This window comes from Vulpes lagopus, chromosome 12, assembly GCF_018345385.1.
Source record: "Vulpes lagopus strain Blue_001 chromosome 12, ASM1834538v1, whole genome shotgun sequence".
In the NCBI taxonomy this organism is placed as follows: Eukaryota; Metazoa; Chordata; class Mammalia; order Carnivora; family Canidae; genus Vulpes; species Vulpes lagopus.
In genome coordinates this window covers 38,473,951-38,494,949 of record NC_054835.1, presented here as the reverse complement: position 1 = coordinate 38,494,949, position 20,999 = coordinate 38,473,951, and the positions used below count along the sequence as shown (strand labels likewise).

Below are 20,999 nucleotides of genomic sequence, written 5' to 3'. Positions count from 1 at the left end.
ACAGAGAGCCCCCTTCTCCCTCTGCCTATGTCTCTGCCTCTCTACATTTCTCATGAATAAGTGAATATAATCTTAAAAAAACAAAAACAAAAACAAAATACATTCGGTCCAATACATAAGTCTGAAAGAAAAGTTTTGTTCTATTCCCAAAGGGGCTTTAAAAGAAGACACATCGGGCAGCCCGGGGGGGGGGGGGGGGGGGGGGGGCTCAGCGGTTTAGTGCTGCCTTCAGCTCAGGGTGTGGTCCTGGAGACCCAAGATGGAGTCCCACATCGGGCTCCCTATGTGGAGCTGCTTCTCCCTCTGCCTGTGTCTCTGCCTCTCTTTCTCTGTGTCTCTCATGAATAAAAAAAAATCTTTAAAAAAATAAAATAAAAGAAGACACATCTATGGAATATCTGGGTGGCTCAGCAGTTGAGCATCTGCCTTTGTCTCAGGATGTGATCCCGGAGTTTAGGGATCAAGTCCCACATTGAGCTCCTGCAAGGAGCCTGCTTCTCATGAATAAATAAAATCTTAAAAAAAAAAAAAAAAAAAAGACGATGTCGACACATCCTCTGATATAAACCTTATGTCATCCATGTGCCAAGTGAATTCTTAACTACATGCCCAGTGTCATTTCACACAAGTCTTGATCCTGGCTCCTTCGGTAATCTTATTCAAATAAGCAATATTTACTAATTGTATTCTGTGTTTTTATGTTTAAAGCATTGAAGGAAACAAAAATATATAAATCACATTCTCAACAATGAAGCTGCTGCAATCTTATGTGCGATCAAGAAGATGATAAATGAATTCTGTATGCAGCTTTCAGATTTCTTCCTGAAAAGTTTCCTTACATAAAAATTATTTTTTTTAGGGATCCCTGGGTGGCGCAGCGGTTTAGCGCCTGCCTTTGGCCCAGGGCGCGATCCTGGAGACCCGGGATCGAGTCCCACATCGGGCTCCCGGCGCATGGAGGCTGTTTCTCCCTCTGCCTATATCTCTGCCTCTCTATCATAAATTAAAAAAAAAAAATTTTTTTTAAGATTTTTATTTATTTATTCATAGAGACACAGAGAGAGAGAGAGACAGAAACACAGGGAGAGGGAGAAGCCGGCTCCATGCAGGGAACCCAACATGGGACTCAATCCCGGGCCTCCAGGATCACACCCCAAGCTGCAGGCAGCACTAAACCGCTGCGCCACAGGGGCTGCCAAAAAATTATTTTTCATGCGAAAGACAGGTGCCACTGGTATGATATACATGTAACATGGTACCAAAAAATAAAGATGAAAACAAAAGCCATCTTGAATTTAAAATACAAAATGAAAAAATAGATTGTGGAAGATATCTTCATTTCCATTTTTCTACCTTTATTTTTTTTTTCATTTTTCTACCTTTAATAATTCATTTGTATTTATGTGGAAAGCTAATAATAATCATACATTTAAAAGTAATTACATTGGTGCTCACTTCAGCAGCACATAAACTAAAACTGGAACAATACAGAGAAGATTAGCATGGCTCCTGTGCAAAGATGACAAGCAAATCTATGAAGCATTCCATACTTTTAAAATATTAAAATTTTGGAGATAAGGTCCCTTTACCTTTGATCCTCATTATAAGTCCCATCCACAGAGACAATCATTTCATCAGCTTAATATATATCTTTCTGGATTTTCTGATGTGAATTTATATGGATATATACACAGACATATGTATCCACAGAAAATAGATGTTTTGTTCTTGTGTATGGGTTTTGTTTTGTTTTGTTTTGTTTTTTAAGATTTTATTTATTCATTCATGAGAGACAGAGAGGCAGAGAGAGAAGCAGGCTCCATGCAGGGAGCCCAATGTGGGACTCAATCCCAGGACTTCAGGATCAAGCCCTGGGCCGAAGGCAGGCGCCAAACGGCTGCGCCACCCAGGAATCCCCTGTGTAGGGTTTTTACATAATTATCATACTATTAAAATTACAGGGCAGCCTGGGTGGCTCAGCAGTTTAGCGCTGCCTTCAGCCCAGGGTGTAATCCTGGAGACCCGGGATCAAGTCCCACGTCGGGCTCCCTGCATGGAGCCTGCTTCTCCCTCTGTCTCTCTGTCTCTCTGTCTCTCTGTCTCTCTCTCTGTCTCTCTCTCTCGGGATCAAGTCCCACGTCAGGCTCCCTGCATGGAGCCTGCTTCTCCCTCTGCCTCTCTCTGTCTGTCTGTCTGTCTGTCTCTCTCTGTCTCTCCCTGTGTGTGTTTCTCATGAACAAATAAACAAAATCTTTAAAAAATAAAAAAAAATAAAAATAAAAATTACATTGGACTATGAGGTGAAAGTCATATTTTCAGAATCAGAATTGATATATAACAAAAAATGCTTCTGTTCACTTCATTTTCTCATACACATTCTTAAAGATAGTCACATATACTCAAATAAGTACTGAATGCTCTTACTTTACCTTTCATCTTCAACCTAAAAGATAGAAATCCCTATGTGCCTATCAAAATTATTCCACCTCTGGAAATCTGCATTCTACAGTGACACATAGTAGGTAAGTTCAATAATTATTTGGTTAGCCAAGTAAACATTTCAAAATGAAGATCCTCAGCCACACCGATATTGTTCTAACCACTATGTAAACTAATATTTAAACAAGGCTCCTGTAGACAGATCATGGCCCAGAGTCCCACTGGATAATGCTCAACTGCTATTTTCTTTTCCAATAAAAACTATAGAAATGCATAGGTCATTATCTATGAGAAATATATTGTATACAGGGGATCCCTGGGTGGCTCAGCAGTTTAGCACCTGCCTTTGGCCCAGGGTGCAATCCCGGAGTTCTGGGATCGAGTCCTGCGTCGGGCTCCCGGCGTGGAGCCTGCTTCTCCCTCTGCCTGTGCCTCTGCCTCTCTCTTTTCTCTCTATGACTATCATGAATAAATAATAAAAAAATTTAAAAAAAAAGAAATATATTGTATACCTAAATAGATTTTTTTACATAAATTTCAGGTTTTATATTTCTCCTTTGCAATTCTCAGGATATAGCAGAATTGATAATATTAAAGCATGTAGAATTTTTCTTTAAAATCAGATTTACTAAAAAAATTTAAAAAAATTTTAAAAATCCGATTTACTGGGATCCCTGGGTGGCTCAGCAGTTTGGGGCCTGCCTTCGGCCCAAGGCATGATCCTGGAGTCCTGGGATTGAGTCCCATATCGGGCTCCCTGCATGGAGCCTGTTTCTTCCTCTGCCTGTGTCTCTGCCTCTCTCTCTCATGAATAAATAAATAAAATCCTCTTAAAAAATTAAAATAAAATCAGATTTACCACTATGAATAGTAATGGAGTCATTCTTTAAAAATAATTTTTTAATTGCATTTGCACCTTCTTAAAAGGCAGAGTATATAATCTTGAAAAATATAAAGAGCTGAAACGCATCATCATTTGAATTACTGATGTTGGGGAAACCCGGGTGGCTCAGTCAGTTAAGCATCTGTCTTTGGCTCAGGTCATGATCCTGGGTCCCGGGATCAAGCCCCACATAGGACTCCCTGCTCCACAGGGAGCCTGCTTCTCCCTCTCCCTCTGCCTGCCACTCCCCCTGCTTGTGCACAAGCGCTCGTGGCACACTCTCTCTGTCAAATGAATAAATAAAATCTTTAACCACATAAGGTTTTTTAAATCTTCCTTTCCAGGGCACCTAGCTGGCTCAATTGGTAGAGCATGAAACTCTTGATCTTAGGGTTGTGAGTTCAAACCACACATTGGGCATAGAGCTTACTAAAAAAATTAAAGTCTTCATTTCCAATCAATTTTTTTGGAAACCTGGTTCAGCTAGAGTTTACCAGACTTTAGCAGAGTCTATACCACTTTTAAAGGCTTTATCTTTAAAGTACTAAGCCCTTATAAAAAGATCTTTGGAGCATTCAGAATTTAGTATTTTGCTAATGGAATGTTTAGTTCTCATTTTTAATGTATTAATGCAAATTTTTAATAGAAGTTTGTAAAAGTAAATCACTTTTTAAACAACCTGCTTTAGGGGATCCCTGGGTGGTGCAGCGGTTTGGCGCCTGTCTTTGGCCCAGGGCATGATCCTGGAGACCCGGGATCGAATCCCACGTCGGGCTCCCGGTGCATGGAGCCTGCTTCTCCCTCTGCCTATGTCTCTGCCTCTCTCTCTCTCTCTCTCTCTCTGTGACTATCATAAATAAATAAAAATTAAAAAATAAATAAATAAACAACCTGCTTTAAGGAGAAAGGGATAACTGATCATATTTCAAGTTGTTTACGTGGGAAGCCTGCTTGTCCTCTTGTCCCCACTCATGCTTTCTCACTCTCCCTCTCAAATAAATAAAATAAATTACTGACATCACTTGGAAAATTATGGAGGTTTAGGAATTAGTCTGGAATGCAAGATCCATGGCACTTACTTTCATGCTTACAATGAAAGTTTGTTGCAATAAAGTGAAACATATCCTAGAGAACAAGAGGGTAGGATCACCTTAGAAAACACCAGTAACACATACTACCATGGCATATGTCATTGATAAATCATATTTGTTTGATGGTACTTGCCTAGCTAGTCCTGTCAAGATATAGAATGTATTTCCTAATGCCTTCCATAAAATCAGATTCATGCTTCAGAAGAATTTCACCTCTCATTATTCAGAGGACCCATCAAAATTAAAGCTCTTCCCATCATCCCATTGTGAATTTATATTCTAATTAGTAAATATTCTACATACTGTTCTTCCACTTCTTATAGGATAACTTTTTTTTTTTTAAGCAGTGCCTTTCAAAATAAACCTGGTTTATTCTTTTCCTAGATTAGGAAAAAAAGAATCCAGCTATAAAAGACATTTTTGGGGACCACAAAGAATATTTAATATTATTATTGATATTTTACCATTAAATCAGTTAAGTTTTTTAGATTTATCTTAAGGAAAATGTTCTTAGAAGAGACACGCTAAAGTATTCTGAAGTAAAGCATCATATCTAAAGTTAAGGCAAATGTAAAAAGTTAACAAGTGATGAATCTTGGTCAAGAGTATAAAGGAATTAATTGTATTATTCTTTAAGTTTTTCTACAGCTATTGAAGTTTTCAATATAGGGGTGCCTGGCTGGTTCAGTTAGTGGAGCATCCAACTCTTGATCTCATGATCTCAGGGTCGTGAGTTTGAGAGCCTCATACTGGGTGTAGATTATTTTTTTTTAAATGGCGGGGGGGGGGGGGGGAGATGCCTGGCTGGCTCAGTTAGAGAAGAGTATGCAACTCTTGATCTTGGAATTATAAATCCGAGCCCCACATTGGGTGTAGGTATTACTTAAAAATAAAAAAAAAAATCTTGGGGCACCTGAGTGGCTCACTCAGTTAAAGGCTATCTTTGATTCAGGCCATAATCCAGGGTCCTGTGATTGAGGCCTGCAGCAGACTCCCTGCTCAGCAGAGAATTTGCTTTTCCTTCTCCCTCTGCCCCTCCCTTGCTTGTGCTTTCTCTCTCTTGCTCTCTCAAATAAATAAAATCTCTAAAAAAAGAAAAACAATCCAAAAAGAAAAAAATTTTCTTCAACATAAAAATTTAGAGAGAAAAACAAAAAAAAAAAAAAACAACAAAAAAAAAAAATTTAGAGAGAAAAACACCATTGATTTTTAAAAACTGGAATCAAAAGTTTATCAAATAAACTTATGAAAAAAAAAACTTATGAAAAAAGGGTTACTAGGCCTCAAACTGTAATTTTATTTTTAAAAAATATTTATTTATTCATTAGAGACAGAGACAGAGAGAGAGAGGCAGAGACATAAGCAGAAGAAGCAGGCTCCCTATGGGGAGACTGATGTGGGACTTGATCCCAGGACCACTGGATCACGACCCGAGCCAAAGGCAGATGCTCAACCATTGAGCTACCCAGGTGCCCCTAATTTTCTCCTTCTAAGTAATAATGTTATAAATAAAATCTTTTACACTGACAACCAAATACCAAAAGCATTTCCTATTCATAAAAGTATTTTAAACATCCATATATTAGTTTTGACAGTTTGAGAAAATGAATTACATTTACATCAAGAGGATAAAGTTTTCCTAGTTAACTATAGGACTTACCTATCCATGTCATCGTCTCCTGGTAATAAGGGTGGGAGGGGCAGAGGAGGCAACGTTGAAGTTTTTAGGTGTGGAATAGCAGCTGTTACAGATACTTGAGTCTTCACAGAAACCTGTGCAAGGGGCTGAGAATTTGCCTGAGAGGACAAAGTAGATGTCCTTGGGTGAGTAGAAGGGGGCAAAGTTGAAGTACTAGAAGTAAGAACCTGACTAAATGCTGGTTGGGGAGGAGGCAGAGGTGGTTGCTGTGGAATAGCTGGTAATGGAGGCAAAGGTGGCAAAGGGGGTGTCTGAGGTGGAGGGGTAGTTGTTGGTAAAGGAGGTGCAGGAGAAGTAACTGTGGGGACAGGTGGAGGGGTCTCCTTTTCTGATGTCTCTGTCTCTTTTGGAGTAACAATCTCCTCTTTCAATACTATGGGTTTAGAGTCTCTTGATCCCTGTGCTTTCAAATCTTTAATAGGATGCTTCTCAGAGTTCTCATCCAACTTTACTTTCCCTGTATCTAAAGAATTTTTGACTTCTGTATTTAGATGTGGTACATTCACCAGTTCAGTATCTGGGGCAGATTTTTCCAATTTTACACCTCTGGTTAACTTTTTAGACTCCAAGCCTGAATCTTTAGCCTCTACTAAACTGTTCTCTTTTCTAGGCAAAAATATAGGTGAACCCTTGGATTCCTTTCCATCCATTTTTGCTGCTGCTGCAGCAGCTGCTCTTTCCTTCTTTTTCCTACTGAGTTCAGCTCCCAAGCTGGAGTTCAATGGAAGCCTGACAGGTGAGATGCTGGAATGTCGACTGCGTGACCCGGATCTCTTCTTTTTACTATGAGAAGATGAGTGTCTTGAATATGCGGGACTTCTACTTCTAGACTTCATGGATTTCCTAGTGGAAAAAGAAAAGCAGTTTAAAATGGGTAGCCTACAGCAATAGGGAGGAAAATACATCAGTTAAACTACAGAGCACTGTAACTTAACTCATTTTGAGTAATTTAACAATCTTAAAAATGAATTAGGTACTATCAGATAATAATGTATCAGAATTGGTTCATTAACTGTAACAAATGTACCATACTAATGTACAATAATAGGAGAAATAGGGTGTGAGGACATATAAGAATTCTTTGTACTATCTTCACAACTTTTTGGTGCATCTCAAACTGGTCTAAAAAACAAAGTTGGAAAAAAAAAAAAACAAAAAAAAAACAAAAAAAAAAACAACAAAGTTGGGCAGCCCAGGTGGCTTAGCAGTTTAGCGCTGCCTTCAGCCCAGGGCCTGATATTGGAGACCCAGGATCGAGTCCCACATCAGGCTCCCTGCATGGAGCGTTTCTCCCTCTGCCTGTGTCTCTGCCTCTCTCTCTCTCTCATGAATAAATAAATAAAATCTTTTTTTAAAAAAAAAAAGTTTACTTAAAAAATAGATTACAAGGAACTAAATCCTGCAGGACACATCATGTTTCAATCATACAATACTAAAATTATCCATTACTTATACAACTCATGGAAGGTGGGTGAGTGTTTTTTACCCATGTTGGAAAACACCCATATTCACAATGATTACTTTTTTAGAATTTTAAGTCTGTGAAAAAGTTGGGGCCCTTGGGTGGGTCAGTTGGTTAAGCATCTGCCTTCAGTTTAGGTCACCATCCCAGGGTTCTGGAATTCAGCCCTGTCAGGCTCCTCACTCAGCAAGGAGCCTGCCTCTCCCAGCCCTGGTGCTCTCATGCTCTCTCTCACTCTCCAACTCAATTTTAAGAAACAAAATCTTAAAACAAAAAACAAAACAAAACAAAACAAAACCTCTGATAAAATAAAAACATGATAAAAAAAATCATACTTTATACTAAAGGTGAGTTATACCAGTCAGGAAATTAAAAGTAACTAGCATGCTTCACCAAACCCTGTTTCAACTAGAGAGCTATTTAATTGACAGATCCCAAGAAGATTGTTCCTTGTATCCTCAGTCAATAATTAAAGTTGTGCCCATATTAAACAACCCCTAAGATACAAGAATTATTAGGATTTGCAAAATAGATAAGCTGAAAAAATTGTCTTACCAAATGATTTATAAGTTCTCAAAACTATAAAGACTTCTAGTATTTCATACATAAAATGATTTCAAATCAACTTTTTAGGAACTCATAAAGCAAGGTACTGTTGCATGTTCAATTTATTTTCTTCATTATTAAGAATCTAGAAATCTATGAGGTAGATTATTCTAAATTGAAACCCAATCCTCATTAATTCTTTTTGCCTTTTTCATAAAACCTAATGTGCTTTCCCCCTCTACATGAGGGGTAAAAAAAAAATAGCACTAAAAACGTGACTGAAAAAACAATTTGCCCAGTAGTCTAAATGAATTGTTCCCATTCCAGAGCTTCAATATCTCCCTTTATCTTTGGTCACTGGTAGTACTGACATAATTCAAAATTTTTCAAAACAAATAGTGTGTGTGTATATATATATATAGTAAGTAATTCATATGATATTAGCCATGGTTTTCTTATACCTACACTGCTTTTTGGAAATTTGCTCCCAAAAGTTAGTTAAAATACAAGTCTTTATTGAAATCAAAGTACTCAGAACAGTAATAACAACATGTATATGTACATGATATAGAATACCGAAAGTGGTTAAATGGATTTACTAAATATTCTTCAGAAAATTAACACTTCTAAATAACTGGCTGACAGTTTTCTCTGACTGAATTAGAGCTGGGATAAAACTACCATCTCTATTATCCCAGGACAAACTTCTAAGGACCTCATGCTCTAAAAACTAGTTTTGTTTTGTTTTTTTATTAAAAGATGTTATTTATTTATTCACGAGACACAGAGAGAGAGGGGCAGACACACAGGCAGAGGGAGAAGCAGGCTCCATGCAGGAAGCCTGATGTGGGACTCGATCCCAGGACCCCAGGATCACGAAGGCAGGCGCTAAACTGCTGAGCCACCCAGGCATCCCTAAAAACTAGTTTCTTTAATCATTCAGCATTACTAAATCTTTCTAAGGAACTCTGTTACAAACCCTTCAACTTCTGAACAGAGGCTTATTGTTAATAGTAACATCCTGATGGCCATATACTTATGGCATTTTTAGTGATACAGATGCTATATTTGAGGTCCAGATTTCAAGAGTAAAAGTGATGGAGGAGAGAGGTGGCAAGAGGAGACAACCAATAGGTAAATGCGAGCAACAATACAAACTGTTCTCAAAAAACAAATGTATTTTTCCCCTGAATTGAGTTAGCTTCTATTAATGTGAAATGAAATTGCTACTATCACTACTAATTTGAAGGATGCAAAGACCTTGCATTTCTGGCAAAGCATTTTTAGTCTTTTAAAACGATGTTGCTTATTTAATTTTGACTGTCTCCCAAGGAAAAACCACAGAGATACCACAGAAGGATCTGCGTGTTCTATCTAAGAAAATTTTGTACTTACTGTCTGGAATTCCAAAGAATGAGGAAAAATCTGTAGTGCACACATAAAAACACATAATGCTCTCTAAAACCCAACTAAAAATATGCATGTGACTTTAAAATTATATAATGTTTATATTTGTGTCCTATGCTATCATATTGTGTCTCTAATTCTTTCCTGGCTTATTTTTTACCATTACTGCACAGTTCCAATTAACTGAGAAGAGAGAACTTGAGATATGAATTCAAAAGGAATCACTGCAAAGCAAGTCCTTTCTGAAAGTCGTTTTAGTCTTTCAGCCTCAAGTGCGATTCCATAATCCCAAAACTCACTACAGTAAAAATTCTCAAAACAGCCTTAATGAGATTACCCCCTCAAGAAAACAAGAAATCTGAGAATGTTTCCTTAAACAAGTAAGCTACTTTATAAATGGTACACTTAAGACATCCATTTCACTGTATATAAATTTTACTCACGTCTTCAAAAAAAAAAATCAACTCTAGCTAATGCTATACATAACACTAAAATGCTTACAGTGAAGTATACTAATGTCTGTAATTTTGAGAGGAATCAAAACAAAAGATGAGGGGCGGCCCGGGTGGCTCAGCGGTTTAGCGCCACCTTCAGTCCAGGGCCTGACCCTGGAGACCCAGGATCAAGTCCCACGTTGGGCTTCCTGCATGGCGCCTGCTTCTCCCTCTGCCTGTGTGTCTTCCTCTCTCTCTGTGTCTCATGAATAAATAAATAAAATCTTAAAAAAAAAAAAGATGATTAAAAAAACCAAAAAAATAAAAAAAAATTAAAAACCCACAAAAGATGGACTGCTGGAGGGATGGATGAATATGATAAAATATACAGCATATATTAATTGTTGAACCTAGGTAGTACATATATGGATCCTCACTATAATTCTTATAACTTTTCTGTTTGGGATCCCTGGGTGGCTCAGCGGTTTGGCGCCTGCCTTTGGCCCAGGGCGCAATCCTGGAGACCCGGGATCGAATCCCACGTCGGGCTCCCGGTGCATGGAGCCTGCTTCTCCCTCTGCCTATGTCTCTGCCCCTCTCTCTCTCTGTCTCTGTGTGACTATCATAAATGAATAAAAATTAAAAAAAAAAAAAAAAAACTTTTCTGTTTGATAAATTGTGATAAAATGGGGTTGGGAGGGAGGAGGACGACTAAGGAACTTTTAGCCTCTGACAACTAGGAACTCTGCAGTTTAATTCAAACTGGCTTATGAATAATTATAACTTTTAGTCAGCAAAAATTACTCACATTGACATACAAAAGACGTGCACGAATTTTTACAAATAGCATAATTTCTCCACTAGCATTGTACACATTTCCTTGCTCATAGATGGAATTTACTGTCTTCCTCCAGGTAACCAGGAACTGTGCTATATACTTCACATTTATTAGCTAACTTAATTCTCACAACTATGCTAGAAGTAGGTAGTTATTATTCCCATTTTACTACGAAGAAACATGGGTAAGGAGAAATTAAATTATTTGTCAAAGTTCACAAAGCAAGATTAGGATTCCGTTCAGGTATAACTTCAAAGCCCATGTTCTTTGTGGACAAAGGTGAGTCCACCAAGAGGAAGGTACATCTTATCATCTAGGAATAAGAACATAGTTTTCAGTAGTAATTCATTTCAACAATTAAATTTCAAACTAACATGCCTTTCTCGTTAAAATATCATGGTAAAGGCACTACCACTAGTTTTTTAGAGAAAGATTTTGAAAATTGCCAGTGGTCACAGGGTAGGTCAATGGTGATGATGTAAAGAAAATCAAATTATCCTTAGAACCAATTTTTGCTAGGCTATACACCAACAAAAAGAAAAAGGACTAAACAGCTGAACTCCAGTAAAAACATCAGTTAAAACCAGAGTTATCAAAACACTGTCAATGAAGAAATAAACTTACAGCCCTGGAGACTCAGTGGACAGCACACATTCAAATGATAAATGACTTAGGCAAATGGCCTCAAAATTATACAAATGAAAATTTATAGTTTCTTACATCTTCAGTGAGGTCCAATAAGGTCTAAAGCATGAACACCAAGGTGATTTTAAAACATTCAAAACAATGCAACAGAAATTGCTAGACAAGCTATGAGATAAACTCAGTTATCAACTCTGTGTACTCAAGAAGCAGGAGCCTATGGTTTTTCTCACAGGAGCTTACAACTGACGATCTCACCACTGAAGTACCTACCTTTAGTAGTTTTAGACATGTGAACTCTCCACTTCTCAAATTCTGGGTTAAGAGAAGACCAGATTCAACTACTTGAATAGCTAGTCAATAGCAAATTGTTCTAGTTAACGAGGAAGACTGGCGGCTTCAACAAAACGTTAACATGACTAATTGCCAGTTCCTCAAGACCCAGCCTAAGTAAGAAAGGGCTGTTAGACAAATAACTCACCTGGGGAGTGGACTCCGACTCAGAGACCGTTTGCTCATGAAAGGGCTGCTAGACCGTCTTCGACCATAGGGACTAGGTGATCTCCCACTGTAAGAGCCACTCCTTTCATAGCTGGAAGAACGTCTCCGACTATAGGGACTCACAGACCTTTGTCGTCTACTGTAGGGACTCGGTGACCGGGTGCTTGACTGGTAGGCCGAAGGCTCCTTGTAAGGAGGGCTAATTGACTGCCTTCTTGAGGTACTTCCAGGACTCTTCTTGTAGGAGTCATAATTGCTAGAGGTGTGAGATCTTGGGGGACTAAGGTCATAATCTTGGCCATAGGAAGCTCCCGAGGGGCTATCATCTTGCTTGGGGCTGTCAGACCATTTTCTATGGGGACTCCTGGATCTCCGTTTGGGGCTGTCTACTGTTTTGTAGCTTTTGGGTGTTTCCCTCTTCCGATGACTTTTACTCCGGTCTTTGTGCCCAGACTTCAACTCACGTTCTTTCCGTGTCTTCTCCTTATGAAGTTTGGATGACCTGGATTCCTTGTTGCTGCTGCTTTTGGATATCTGTGCCTTCCCATAGTCCTCATTCTCCTCATTTGAACGCTTTGAACTTCCTGATATCCGGTCCTTCATCGATCCCGATTTGCTGGAGACTTCCTGGTTTTTCTCTTTTTCTGTTTGTTTAGTTTTTAGTAAGTCCCGGGAACGTCTATGCTGGTGGTGACGATGTTTGTGCAGACGGTCACTCCGATCAGTCCCACGACGTTCATCATTCTCCCTCCTGTCTAGTTTGAAGGCCATGTCGTCAGAGAAGGTATCTGAATCAGAGCTGATGTCATCATACTCCACCAGAGGTTTGATAATTGTACCCAAAGGTGCTGCTTCGGGGGTCACCAACCCCATGTCTTTGGAGTGCTTGGATTTATGCCGCTTGTGCTTCGACACCAAGCGGTGACGCTCTCTGCTGTTGGAGCTGCCACCTCCCGATGACGGCTGCAAAGTTCCAGAAGCTCCTCCACTCCCGTCCTTCTTGCCCCCATGTCTCTCTGGATTGGGCATTCCCTTTCCCCTACCCGCAAAAAGGGAAAAAAGTTCCCCAGCACTCCCAAAAGTAACCCCCACCCTCCCCCCCAACCCCACGCCTACCAAAGAGCCCCTAGAAGGGGGTGGGGAGGGAAGGGACAGTAGCCCAGGCTCCTCCTCCCTCCCGACTCCTCAGCACCCTCCTACATGAGGTAGGGGGTGAAGGAGCCAGGAAAGAAATGAGAGTTCCTCAGCAGTAGAGTTGCGAGACAACGGGTAGCTGCTCAAGTCTGTTTCCCTTCCTCCCCCCGCCGAGCCAATCCTCAGGCCCCAGCGCCGGGGAGGTCGAGGAAGTAGGAAGCCGACGGCCCTGGGCAGTGGGGCCGACTCCGGCTCTGGGGCCCTGTGAAGACTGCGCGGGCCCTTCCCCTACCCGGTAGCCCGGCTCGGGGCGGCTTCCTGTCGCTGGGGTCCCGCGGCCTAAGTGCCTCACGCCCCCTTTGTCCCTCGCTCCTGAGGGAGCCCCTCTTCTTGCCTCCGCCTCACCTCAACACCTCACACACTCACTCGCTCCCTCACACAGACTCAGTCACACACTAGGTTAAACCGAAACGGCACTTAGAGGAGGGGGGGGAGGGGGAATCCCAGGAAATACCGCGAGAATCCCTGGGCTCTCGCGGTATTTCGTGCTTCCCTTTCACCTCTCACCACGGCTTGCTTAAACAACGCGAGAGTAGGTCCTGAACAAGAAACGCGTTCCGCCAGATTCTCGCGATAAGCTCCCGCTCTCCATTTGAGCAAAGCTTTATTGAAACGGTGGCAGGAATTTTTTTTTTTATTCAAAACTTTATTGGTAACTCATTGAACAAATAGCGGCAGGCTCCGGCACAAAACTAGCTTTGCATACTTTATAACAACTCTTTTAACTACCAGGATGGAAATATTGTCAACAGGACAAAGGGCGAATGTGGGGACATTTCAACCCCAGTCCCTAAGTATTAATAATTCTTCCCACTTAAATAGCGTGTACCACGCGCGTTATGTCTTAATTCTCACTATCCTGCAAAACGCGGTATCCTCTTCCCTATTTTACAGATAGGAAACTCAGAGTCACAGAAGTTAAATAACTTACTCAAGGTAACAAAGCTAGTCCAGCAACTGCCAAAAACGAGATTCAAATTAACGTCTATCACCAAAGCATAGCTCTTATATAGTGTGGCATTCCTCTCATTACTCTGTTTAAAATCTTAACCCGAAAACCCATCACCTCTTGGGATCATCTGTGGCTTTTCTAGAATCATTTAGCCTTTTCTCTTCACACAGAAAATTAAATTATTGAACAAGTAAAAGTATTCATGAGCAAGAAAAAATAAAATATCCCTGCCCTTCTTTTTTTTTACTTTTCAAAACTCTGCCCACATTAGCCCATTCCATCTTCACAACAATCATCTGAAATAGGATTGTATATGTGAGGAAACTAAGGTACTGAGAGGTTAAATGACATCCAAAATTCTTGTTTTCGGGGATCCCTGGGCGGCTCAGCGGTTTAGCGCCTGCCTTTGGCCCAGGGTGTGATCCTGGGGTCCCGGAATCGAGTCCCACGTCGGGCTCCCTGCATGGAGCCTGATTCTCCCTCTGCCTGTGTCTCTGCCTCTCTCTCTCTCTCTCTCTCTGTCATAAATAAGTAGATAAATCTTTTTTAAAAATTATTGTTTTCTTCATCAAATTTATCTATGAAGGGCGCCTGGGTGGCTCCATGGTTGAGCGTCTGCTGTGATCCTGGGGGCCTGGAATAGTCTCACATGGTCCCTGGAGTCTGCTTCCCCCTCTGCCTATGTCTCTGTGTCCCTCATGAAAAAATAAATAAAAACTTTTTAAAAATTACCTATGAAAAAAAAAAATTACCTATGATACTTTAAGGCCCTTCTCTGTGAAATAATGTCCCTTCTCATAAGGCCATCAAGCCAATATAGAGAAAATATTCATACCAAAAGATATAAGATGATAAATGTCATAAGAATAACACAGAGCACTGCAAAGGTTCTAAAGAAGGCTGGGAAAAAAAAAAAAAGAAAAACAAACAAACAAAAAAAAAAAAACAAAATAAAGAAGTCGGGGAAAAAATAATAAAGAAGGCTGGGAGTGTTAAAAAATTCTATAAATGTAGGGCAATTGAGTTGGGCCATGAAGATTAAGTAGGATACATATATGCAAAGATGGGAAGGTCAGCCAATAAATTAGGGACGAGAAAACACCTTGAACAAATGCAGAAGAATCTACTCTCAAAATCACTCCCTGGGGGTCTCTGGGTGGCTCAGTTTGTTAAGCATCTGCCTTTGGCTCATGATCCCAGGGTCCTGCAATTGAGCCCAGATTTGGGCTCCCTGCTCAGTGGGGAACCTGCTTCTCCCTCTCCCTCTGCCCCCCCCCCCCATTAGTGCTTGCTGTATCTCTCTAGTGCTCTCTGTCAAATTAATTAATTAATTAATTAATTAATTAAGATATTTTTTAAAATCACTTCCTAAAAATGTTCTTGTTACTTTCGGTCACATGGGTACCAAAAAAATTTTTTTTAACATAAATGTTTGAGTCCATAAATGCTGGCTAAAAATGAAAAAAGATAAACTTTTTTTTTTAAAAGATAAACTTTTTAATTAACCATGGTAGAAATTTTATTTTTATTTTTTTAAAAAAGATTTATCTATTCAGGAGAGACACAGAGAGATGGAGGCAGAGACACAGGCAGAGGGAGAAGCAGGCTCCTCACAGGAACCCTAGATTCTGGGATCACGACCTGAACCAAAGACAGCTGCCCAACCGCTGAGCCACCCAGGCATCCCAACCGTGGAAAAAGATTTAATGCCATCAAGAAAAAAATAAAAAGATAGAATTAAGTACTGGGACTCAGGTATGGTAACGCCTTATTCATTGCTGCAAGAGAGCCTGGATATAAAAAAGTTCCCACCAGTGTTTGATATGATGATATGGTGTGAGACTTAATGGCCCATTAGATGAAATGACTGAGCTACCAACCAAATACTGGCATGAGTTTGGCAAAAGTACTCTGTTTTTTCATATCTATTAAATGAGATCAGGTTGGTTGTTTTTTTTTTTTAAGATTTTATTTATTTATTCACAAGAGACAGAGAGGCAGAGACACAGGCAGAGGGAGAAGGCTCCATGCAGGGAGCCCAATGTGGGACTCCATTCTGGGTCTCCAGGATCACACCCTGGGCTGGCTGAAGGCAGGCGTTCAACCGCTGAGCCATCCACACACCCTGATTTTATTTATTTATTAATGAGAGAAACAGGGGATCCTCGGGTGGCTCAGCGGTTGGTGCCTGCCTTTGGCACGGGGCACGATCCTGGAGTCCCGGGGCGCGATCCTGGAGTTCTGGGATCGAGTCTGAATCGGGCTCCCTGCATGGAGCCTGATTCTCCCTCTGCCTGTCTCTGCCTCTCTCTCTGTCTCTCTGTGTCTATCATGAATAAATAAAATAAATAAATCTTTAAAAAAAAAAAATGAGAGAAACAGATGCCCCAGCAGGGAGCCTGATGCAGGATTCAATCTCAGGATCTTGAGATGACCTGAGCCAAAGGCAGATGTCAACCACTGAGCCACCCAGGCATCCCTAAATGATATTAAATTTTTGACCCAGGATGTACCCATACTCATGGTAAAATGGAAAAGTGGGGACAGAAGAAGGAATTATGGCAATGTGTCAAAATCTTGAATAACATTTATCATGTAATTTAAAGAGCAGTTGAAACTCTTTTTTTATAATGAAGATTTATTTTTTATTTTTTTGAAGATTTATTTTTAAATAATAATGGAATTTGTTCAGGGATACGGTGTATGTACATAAGTATTCTAATTTTTTCAATTTAATCATTTTGTGATATATAAATTTATGCATTACAACAGTGTAATCAACATATGCTGGTTGATTTTTCATTTTAAAGACAAGAGCAGGGGCACCCCGGGTGGCTCAGCGGTTTAGCGCCACCTTCAGTCCAGGGCGTGATCCTGGAGATCCGGGATGGAGTCCCAGGATGGGCTCCCTGCATGGAGCCTGCTTCTCCCTCTGCCTGTGTCTCTGCCTCTCTCTCTCTCCGTCTCATGAATAAATAAAAATTTTTTAAAAGGCTATTGTTTTCATATAAATTGGGTGTTTTAAAATTATGTCCTTTAGTGCTTCAATTGTCACATGGCCATAAACCAAAGACCAAATAATTTCAAATGATCACAAATACTATTTAGGCAAAAATTCTAATGTGTCCATTCTTTTAATGCTGTATACATCAAATTATAGTAAAAAGATGACTATAAACAACATGCAGCCCCTCTATATTCATAAACACAACAGATTACAGTAAACCGAGTTTATATTCTACCATCAAGTGTGGTTCTCCCATTGTGAAGGGTCCCATTAAGAATATCTTCAAATCCGGGATCCCTGGGTGGCGCAGTGGTTTAGCGCCTACCTTTGGCCCAGGGCGCGATCCTGGAGACCCGGGATCGAATCCCACATCAGGCTCCCGGTGCATGGAGCCTGCTTCTCCCTCTGCCTGTGTCTCTGCCTCTCTCTCTCTCACTGTGTGCCTATCATAAATAAATAAAAATTAAAAAAAAATTTAAAGAATATCTTCAAATCCAGTAGTCTCAATATTACCCCTCCAATATCCAGTGAATGGTTTGAACTTGGAAGAAATGGAAGACGCTGAACCTGCTGCACAGCCTTGAATTCCATTTATAATTTTAGTGGAACAAACAGAACCTGAATGTTTCTTAGTGTAGAAAAATCCATTTTATCTTGGTTGAGCTGGAAATTTTTTTCTGATAATTCAAGAGGATGACTGGGCAAAAGTTCATTTTTCACACAAGGGAGACCTTTTCGAAGATCATGCTGTTCAAAAGGTCCACTTACTGAAAGTTCAGTAACTGGAATACTGTCCTTCAGTGAGATCCAAGTCCTCTGGCATTCATCTTCCCTTGCTCTGTGAACAGCCGCTGGGCCCTATTTGAAACTTTTTAAATTATCTGCGGGCTCCTACTGAAGACTGTAGACTTGTAATGGATAAATGAATGAGTGAATGAAGATTTTCCTGAATTTTTATGACTTATTTCTGTAGCACTGTTCAATTTTCCACAAACTCTTTTAAGTCTGTCAATAGATATTAGTTTAACAAATAACCCCGGGAGGTGGCCAAGATGGGTATTACCACATGCATCTAAAGGTTGAAACTAAGACTCAGGAGTTGGAATACATTCCCATTAAGTGTTAAGAAGTGCCAGGATCAGGGATAGCTCTTTCTTTAATCTTAGACCAGTACTCTTTCTGTTCTAGCACACTTTCTCTTTTTGGTGGATGCAATTCTACTCTAAGGTCAATAATATCTCAACAAAGCTGGAAAAAATGTCTACTCTAGGAAATATAGTTTTGTTCAAGTGTTTAAATACAAAATTAAGTGTAAACTGCAGAAATTTGTCCAAGAATTTGTGAAAATAGCACTTTTATAAAATAAGGGTTGCTTCACTCTACAGAAAAACTTTGAACTCAGAAATTCCAGGACTACACAATTTGCTTTATTTGCATGACCTCCCAGGGCAGGGAGTCAGGGCAACTTTATGAACCTCAAGGTAATCAGTCAGATGAACACCATACTTTCCCTGTAAATCCCTCAGCAATCCAGAAAGCTTCTCTTTAGGCTGTACTCAAGAGGAAATATTTAACTAAAGTCAATAACTCCCCCAACCCTGCCCTAGATCAATTTATTAGTTTAGATTTTAGGTTTTGAAGAGTCCTCTGAAATCCCCCTCAAAGCTTAGTCATTTAAAATTTGACCAGTGTTCCTTTTTGCCATATACAAAGATCGCTCCTATGTGCATCTTAGATGATTTTCTTGTTTAATGACATGTCTCTCCCTATCTTTACTTTTGGAGTACAAATTTTTCAATAATGTCATTTTACCTGCGTTTTAAAAAAGATTATTTATTTATTCATGGGAGACACAGAGAGAGGCAGAGACATAGGCAGAGGGAGAAGTGGCTCCTCAGGGGGAGCCCAATGTGGGACTCGATCCCAGGACCCTGGATCATGCTCTGAGCCAAAGGCAGACGCCAACCACTGAACCACCCAGGCGCCCCTTATCTGTATTTTCAAATGAGAAATAACTTCTTATTCTATTCTGTGACCAGAATTTGATAAAATTTATTTTATTTTCAAGCTTATAAGGTTTAAAATTACCTAGCTATAGTTGATATAGACATTATTGTGTATAGTTTCCATGAGAAAATGTAGCTGTATATCTAATATTGATATTTGGGGCACAATTATAAGTTAACAAAAATTTTTTGAGTAACTGATTTTTGTGACCAATCATGTTTTCAGAACCTTATTATCAAGTGAGTGCATCGAAGTTTGGGGCTCTGTTTTCGTGTTTATATTACCAGCTCCTAGTTATTACACAAGTATTAGGATTCCTTAGACGCTTGTCAGCATTTTAAATATTAATTATCTTTGAGGGGGTGCCTGGGTGGCTCAATCTGTTGAATATTTGGCTCTTGATTTCAGCTCAGGTCATGAACCCAGATTCCTGGGTCGAGCCTTGTGGCAGGTTCTGCACTCAGCAGAAAGGCTGCTTGAAGATTCTCTCTCCCTTTCCGTCTGTGCCTCCCTCATTCATGCACATGCACTTGTTCTCTCAAATACATAAATCTTAAAAAAAAGTAAATATTATCTTTGAATAATTTTCACTTGGATAAAATGCTCTCTGTACCTCATCAATTTTAAGGTTGCTAGATTTACATTATATATTTTTATTATTTATTTATTTATTTATTTATTTATTTATTTATTTATTTATTTATGAGAGACAGAGAAAGGGAGAAAGAGAGAGAGGCAGAGACACAGGCAGAGGGAGAAGCAGGCTCCATGCAGGGAGCCTGATGTGGGACTTGATCCCCGGTCTCCAGGATCACACCCCGGGCCGAAGGTGGCGCCAAACCGCTGAGCCACCCTGGCTGCCCTATTTTCTTTTTTTTAAAGATTTTTTTTATTTATCTATTTGAGAGATAGTACAAACAGGGGGAGGGGCAGAGGGAGAAGGAAAAGCAGACTCCCTGCTGAGCAGGAAGCCAGCTATAGGGCTGGATCTGGGACTGAGCCAAAGGTAGATGCTCAACTGACTGAGCCACCTAGATGCCCCGAAACACTTTTTTATATTAAGAATATTAATTGATTATCTGAAATTCAAATTTAACTGAGTGTTCTGTATTTTATCTGGCAACCCTATCAGTTTATACCAGCAATATGTAATGAGTCTCTAACGTGTGTTAGGGGCTGGTCTAGGCAATGTCACTAGACGGTAGTGAAAGAAGTAGACCCAGTACAACCTTCCTGGAGATAGCAAACTAACAACGAAGACAGGCATTTAACCATCATGTACTTAATACATTTCAATGTATTATGCATTAATACTTTTAATTACTATTAAGTAATAGCAATGAAAGTGCTTTTTTTTTTAAAGATTTTATTTATGTATTCATGAGAAACAGAGAGACAGAGAGGCAGAGACAAAGGCAGAGGGAGAAGCAGGCTCCATTCCATGCAGGGAGGCTGACATGGGACTCGATCCCGGGTCTCCAGGATCACACCCTGGGCTGAAAGCAGCCCTAAACCGCTCAGCCACCCAGGCTGCCCTGAAAGTGCTATTAAAGAGAAGTTGGAGGAACACCTGAGTGGTTTAGTTGATTAAGCATTGGACTCTTGATTTTGGCTCAGGTCATGAGCTCAGGGTTGGGACATCTAGCCCAGTGTTGGGCTCTGTGCTCAGCTTGGGGTCTATTGCAGATTCTTTCTTCCTCTCTCTCTGCCTCTGCTCCCAACATTGAGCATGCATGCACACACACTCTCTCAAAAATAAAATAAAATCTTAAAAAAAAGAGAGAAATTTGAAATAATGTAACAGAGGACTTGATCAAGTCAGGGGTTAGAGAAGACTTCTTTATAGTCTAGAAGAAGACAATTAAATTGACATCTGAATAAGAAGGCCTTAGTGAGG

General features: G+C 40.0%; 1 protein-coding gene, 1 non-coding gene and 1 pseudogene across 24 annotated transcripts in view; 1 reads left to right on the top strand and 2 right to left on the bottom strand.

Annotated features, from left to right (window-relative positions):
- The window catches only part of CDK12 (cyclin dependent kinase 12), a 79,771-nt gene extending 66,205 nt beyond the window's left edge, over nucleotides 1-13,566 (bottom strand). For 21 of the 23 annotated variants that reach the window (XR_005983056.1, XR_005983057.1, XR_005983059.1 and 18 more), the window contains exons 1-2: nucleotides 11,923-13,566; nucleotides 6,074-6,955 (exon numbers count right to left, since the gene is read on the bottom strand). Coding sequence is in view for 2 of the 23 variants with exons in the window: in XM_041724773.1 (XP_041580707.1) it covers nucleotides 6,074-6,955; nucleotides 11,923-12,971 (1,931 nt within the window). In the remaining 21 variants the exon portion in view is untranslated. The remainder of the gene's footprint in view (nucleotides 1-6,073; nucleotides 6,956-11,922) is intronic. The other 2 variants (XR_005983067.1, XR_005983068.1) reach the window with 1 other exon arrangement.
- LOC121474287 lies at nucleotides 1,448-1,554 on the top strand. Its single transcript, XR_005983308.1, has one exon. It is a non-coding gene; the product is annotated as a U6 spliceosomal RNA (small nuclear RNA).
- A 3,737-nt stretch (nucleotides 13,567-17,303) lies between the features above and the next one.
- Nucleotides 17,304-17,922, bottom strand: LOC121472734 (annotated as a pseudogene).
- Nucleotides 17,923-20,999: the final 3,077 nt, after the last annotated feature.